General features: G+C 48.0%; 1 protein-coding gene across 1 annotated transcript in view; it reads right to left on the bottom strand.

The window, feature by feature from the left end:
* Positions 1–931: 931 nt before the first annotated feature.
* Positions 932–5,926, bottom strand: part of ADRA1D (adrenoceptor alpha 1D) — a 22,213-nt gene continuing 17,218 nt past the window's right edge. The window contains exon 2 of the mRNA XM_010836463.1: positions 932–2,443. Coding sequence (XP_010834765.1) covers positions 1,854–2,443 — 590 coding nt within the window. The 3' untranslated portion in view covers positions 932–1,853. The remainder of the gene's footprint in view (positions 2,444–5,926) is intronic.

Genomic DNA, 5,926 nt, shown 5'->3' with positions numbered 1-5,926 from the left:
ATTTATCCCTTGTCCCCACTATGGACCTCCTGTGGGCTCAACTGCCTTGGCATGTGGGAACCCTCTAAGAGACCCTCCCCTGCTGTTGAACTCTCCTGCTCAGAAGCCCAACGTTCAATACATTGACAAAAGAGTCTGCCTCCTTGCTTTGACAGATGGGCCCACCTCTGTGAGAAGATTCTGGGGGCCATGCCAGTGTTCCCAGAGTTAGGGCAGCCAATGTGCTGCAAGATGGGGCCCTCTTTGATGTACGCAACATGCTCCCAGTATCTGCTTTTAACTGCTCCTCCTGTGCCTTGGGGGATGCCAGGCCTGAAAGTCCAGTACTTGCTAGACCCCCAGGGCGAAATTTCTGCTCCTGAGCCCAGATGATATTGGCTGTCTTTTTACCTTGTAATATTGGGATGAGGAGTCTGAAATTGTGGTGACCTTTTCAACAGACTACCTCCCTACTACAGGAAGCTTCTGGTTGAAAATACTGGTCCATGTTGGCCCCAGCAGTTGGTTCTTCCTGTTTCAGAACACCTCCACTCCAGACACCCCAGGGTATTGTCTAGCAGTTCTCCTTCCAAAGGTCCACTGGGCTACCATCATCATTCCTTTGCTGGTTGGATATGTGTGGTTGGTATTATCTAGCTGAAGACTGGACTACCTATAGCCTCTTGGGAATACAACAAATTTTGGACGGTTTGTTGAACCATCAATGCTAATAAGCACGGCTCCAGGTAGGTGTTCTCTCACTCACCATGTACACATGTCTACTTGGGCTTGTATATTTTTTCATGTAAAGTAATGTTTCACCCATTTTACTGATGGCCACCTTCCAGACTGAGGCCCTGAGAGCATCACAGATGCATCTGGTGAGACTGAACAAGTTAAACTTTGTTTACTTTCAAAGACTAATCATGTGAGTTTTAAGAGCCAACAAAATTCCCAAATCTTTTGGTCATGCTGAAAGTCCCAAAGGACAGTAGCCATCGGTTAAAGAGACAGGCTGAAACTAAAAAGTGAACACAGATCACAGGATAACTCAATTTATCCTGTTGTGGGCCTTTAGTACAAAAAGGAGTTCTTTATGGGTTGTAAGCTAAAGAGGAACAGTTTGCACAGTTTGGAGAAAACAGAAGTACCCTGACCAATAAATATGTCTAAAAATGACAAAGCTCTCCCCATTTGATGGTTCTAGATCCCAGCAAGAAGTGATGGGCACAGCCATAAGGAGCTATATACAGAGTGTAAACAGTAAGGCCCTTTGGAAGACAAAATGAGGGGCAGGGCAGAGTCTCTGTAGGGCAGAGTGGCCTGCAAGTTATACAATAGGCTTGTAGGACAGTCATTTATTCTGCCACCAAAGCATGCCGGTGGCAATGGCAGGCTCACTGGATTTCTCCAGTCTGCAGTAAGGAGAAATTGTGTCCATGGAGAATCCTTGGCCCCAGTGACCTTTCCTGGAAGGGAGGCATTGGGAACAGCCAGGCAGGGCCTCTGTGCCCTTTCCTCCCCAAGAGGAGGGACAGGGCTGCCTGGTTATACTTGGGGCCACCTACCCAGGGTTCACAGCATAGATGGGGCAGTGTTTCTCAAGCAGGGATTGGAAGCAAATGGCCTCAAGGAGCCTGTAGCCCCTCTCTTGAAAGGAGGAGCTGGGGGTGTCTGTGTCCAGGAGGGGAGCCCATAACTTTCAAAGCCCTCACCCCATCTCAGTTTCTCACGGATGCTGGACAGCAGTTGCCAAAACTGATGCTGATTAGTTTCTGGGTCTCTGATTCTCACCAGCCTCTTGAACAAAGACAGTCTCCTTCTCCATACCCTTCCTGCCACCCCAGCATACTCCTCGGCCTAACTCAAGGTCCTTAAATATCAGTCTCTTGGAGATGGCTGTAGTCCTCCAGTTTATAAGCCTGGCAGGTAGTACCCTCAGCTGCATCATGGGGGACACCTAAGAATACCACTTCCACCTCTGAGTGCAGGGCGCACATGGCCTCTCTGGTGTGGATCTTTTGCGACGGGCTGGAGACTTTGGCATGCAGCTGGGTAGCAGGTCTCTGGAATGGCCGGAGAAGCCTCCACTCACGGAAGGTGCAGGGCATCTTTCGACAGGTGACAGCTGGAGCCTGTGCTTTGGATGCGCCCAGGGAGCCAGGGGCTGAGGGCACAGTGAAGGCCTGTGGGGCCCTGGTGGGTATGGCACCTGGGCCAGGAGGGCAGTCTGGGTGTGAGCTGCCATTTGAAGCTTGCCAGTTGCGACTGTAGATACTCCAGAGTGGGCGGCGGCGCTGGCGACTATGATGGCACTGGCAGCGCAGGAGGCGGAGGAAGGCACGCTTGAACTCCCTGCTGGAGCAGGGGTAGATGAGTGGATTCACACAACTGTTGAAGTAACCCAGCCAGAAGATAACCTTGAAGACACCCTCTGAGGGCTTCAGCTGTGGGAACAGGGAGCCTGTGGGGAGCAGAGACCCAGGCTGGTTAGATGCTCAGGAAGAGGAAGCCCCAGGGAGCCCCAGGCTGCCCCTGGTGCAGCCCCTCTCCACAGGCAGCTCCTCTCCACACTATTCCCCTCCCACAGCACCTTTCCTGGGCTCTGACCATTCATCAACTAGGGGCTATCAAGATATCTCTCCTCAATGAGTCCCTGATATAATTCAAGAGTGTCCATGAACTTTGATGAAGAAAAACAACCATCTTTAGTTTTACTCACACTTACCTGAAATCAAGCATTTCCTGCAAGTGTAAGCAACAAACCTGAGTAGAATTAGACAAAATGATGTTGAAATCACTGTTTGGTAGCTCCAAACTGCAGCTATAAAACAGTGCAATATTGTCAGTTTTCTACCTAATATTAGCAGTTGGTGGAGATGTTTTGAAATATTGCCTATGCTCCTCCCTATTTGGAAATGGTCACTAGAACGCACCAGTGGATCCTGTTCTTTAGAGCCTTCACGTGGAAGTACATTTAATACTAAGTCACAAATTGCAATTAAAAATCAATGAAATTGATTCCATCTGTAATCCTTTGTATTTTATTTTATGCATTTGAAAGAGTAATTCTGATAAACGCTCCATACACTTTGTCAGATGCCCAAGTAGTCCCTAGCTTTATAAGAAGGGTAAGAACGCCTGAATCAAATGTTGACCAAGGCTTGCTCCATGCCAGGCACTGTCCTGGACTCTCCTCAAATACCTGAGGTCCTGCTCTCTCAGTAGCAATGTGGATCAGATATCATAAGAAAGAAGATGGGATGATGGGTGCCCAGTATATTGGTGGGGGGCTCTCAAAATCTCAGGATAGACAGGAGCCAGGCAGGATGAGGAAGGGTAGAGGTTATCAGGAGTGGAAGGGAGAGGTAGGCAAGAGGATAACAAGTTTGGGGCAGGGGAATGTCCAATAGGATATGCTCAGAAAACTTCATTTGGGACAGATGGTGAAGGGCTTTAAATTCTTGAAAGTTAGGCTTTTATTTTGCGGATGGTTAGGAGATATGGATATTTTTGAACAGGCAAAAGATAGAACCTAGAATTAAGCCTCAATAAACACAATGCCCAAATCACAGTGGACAGTGACTGAAGCCATGAAATTAAAAGACACTCCTTGGAAGGAAAGCTATGACAAACCTAGACAGTATATTAAAAAGCAGAGACATCACTTTTGTTGACAAAGGTCAGTATAGTCAAAGCTATGATTTTTTTCAGTAGTCACGTATGGATGTGAGAGTTGGACCATAAAGAAGGTTGAGTGCTGAAGAAGCTTCGAAAGAAGCTTTTCAACTGTGGTGTTGGAGAAGACTCTTGAGAGTTCCTTGGACTGCAAGGAGATCAAAGCAGGCCATCCTAAAGGAAATCAGTCCTGAATATTCATTGGAAGGACTGATGCTGAAGCTGAAGCTCCAATGCTTTGGCCACCTGATGCGAAGAACATCATTGGAGAAGACCTGATGCTGGGAAAGATTCAGGCAAAAGGAAAAGGAGGTGGCAGAGGATGAGATGACTAGATAGCATCAGCCACTCAAGGGACATGAATTTGAGCAAACATCTGGTGTGCTGCAGTCCATGGGGTTGCCAAGAGTCAGAAACGACTTAGCGACAAATGCAATGACCATGGGCTGCCGGAATGCAGGATAATGGGGCTGTCCCAGTGGAAGTGGGAAGTGGTCAGGGAAAGCTTCTGGGATGGCTTTAAAAGGGAGCAGAGTGCCTGACAGGAGGGAATGGGGGCACTGGAGGTCTGAGTTGTGCCAGAAAGACCTTCTTCCCCACAAACCTCTCCCCTGCCTTCCCCACCATGGACCGTAAGGAGTCATACCTCCAAGGGCAACTAACAAAGTGCAAAGACATCATCCAGGAAGCACAGGCCATTTTGTCACCCTCATCATCCTCCACAGCAGTAGCAGCAGGGGTCAAGGATAGGTGGCGAGTGTCCCATCCCAGGCAAAAGCCTCAAGTGTCTGCCAGGGTGAGCAGAACAAGGGTAGTGGTCCTTGAAAAATCATGAAACATGCTTTGTTTTCTTGCCCTCAAAGAAATAAGAGCAAGGTCCCGTACTGAGGGAGCAGAGGCACCATGCGTCCCTCTTTGACCTGTGAGCTCTTATATATCACCCACCTCCCACTTGGTGAGATTCCTGGTGCTAAGAGACAGTGTGGAGAAAGAAGAATGTCAGGTAGTACTGCGTGGCACAGGATTTTCAAACTCTGGTCATGCAGCCTTCAGCAAGTTATTTGGCCATCTAAGTCTCACTTTCCTTTTCTGTGAAATATACATAACAATGTTTCTCTGGAAGGGATTTTTTGACGAATCATAAATTTCAGGGTGTAAGACTTAGCAGGTTTGTACTAAATACTGGAGTCTATTCACTTCCCCCTTCCCTATTTCTGTGGCTTTTTGAGAGAGGAGACCTCAGTCCTGAAGGGACTCCGCTCTCAGCTCTGAATAGCGGCCAGAAACAGAAGCTGAGATTTGGTGGGTCTGGGGGAGGCTGCAGCATCAGTCAGAATGTGTTTAGGAGATAATTTCCCTTGGGAGAAGTGTCGGGCAGTTGTCCCTGGAATCCAGGGGCTACCAGGGTTGACCTCAGCCTCCAGAAAGACAGCCTTCTGAACAGCATCCTTCAATGGCTGCAAAGTAAGACCGAGTGCTGAAAATAACTTTCTGACTCAGGCTAGAATTCTTTTATATTTAGCCCAGGATGACAAATCAGGGGACTATGCTTTCAGCAGTAAGCCAAAAACCAGCCAAGGGGCTTTGTTATCAATGTGGTTTTGATTTGAATTTTGTGGGGAACATGGCATATCTGTAGTGTGGCCTGGGCCTTATTTTTAAGAATTAGAATTCTAATTTATGCTTAACCAACCTATGTGGAAGCTTGCTGCCAGCTCGAAATTCCTTACACACAAAGGAGCTGGGATTCAAACTCAGCCTTTCAGCCCCACATTTTTCCTACTGTGTCTTGCTGAGGCTTCTGTCTTACTCTGGTCCTCCCAGAAGCAGACCTGAGACAAGGATGCAAATACAACTTGTTTACTTGAAAGGTAAATGAAACACCAGTAGTGAAGTGTGGTAAAAAGAGGGTAGAGAAGGAAGCCAATGAAAGGAGAGTTAACAAGTTAGTCACTGCTATGGGCCACCAGGGTGCAATCTCACTGGGAGCTCTGGAGGACTGTATTTGTCGCACCAGTGGGGTGAGGGAGGTGAGGTATCTATACCCCCAATCCCATCAGTCAGCATTTGGGCTGCTCCCTCACGGAGTTAATTTTCCATAGTCCTGTCTTCTATGTGGGTGGACAATGAGGATTTTGCTGGTCAGAGAAAGTCGAAGGCAAAGAGATGGAGGCAGCTGCTGGGGTGGAAAGTGACCCATATACAGGGGGCAGGGTGGGGCACTGATGGCAGCCTCCACAATTTTGTTTCATTTGCTGTCTGCCCTCTG

Source organism: Bison bison, unplaced genomic scaffold (genome assembly GCF_000754665.1).
Source record: "Bison bison bison isolate TAMUID 2011002044 unplaced genomic scaffold, Bison_UMD1.0 scf7180017864063, whole genome shotgun sequence".
NCBI classification, from domain to species: domain Eukaryota; kingdom Metazoa; phylum Chordata; class Mammalia; order Artiodactyla; family Bovidae; genus Bison; species Bison bison.
The sequence above is the reverse complement of the archived record's forward strand: the minus strand, read 5'-3'. Positions and strand labels throughout refer to the sequence as shown.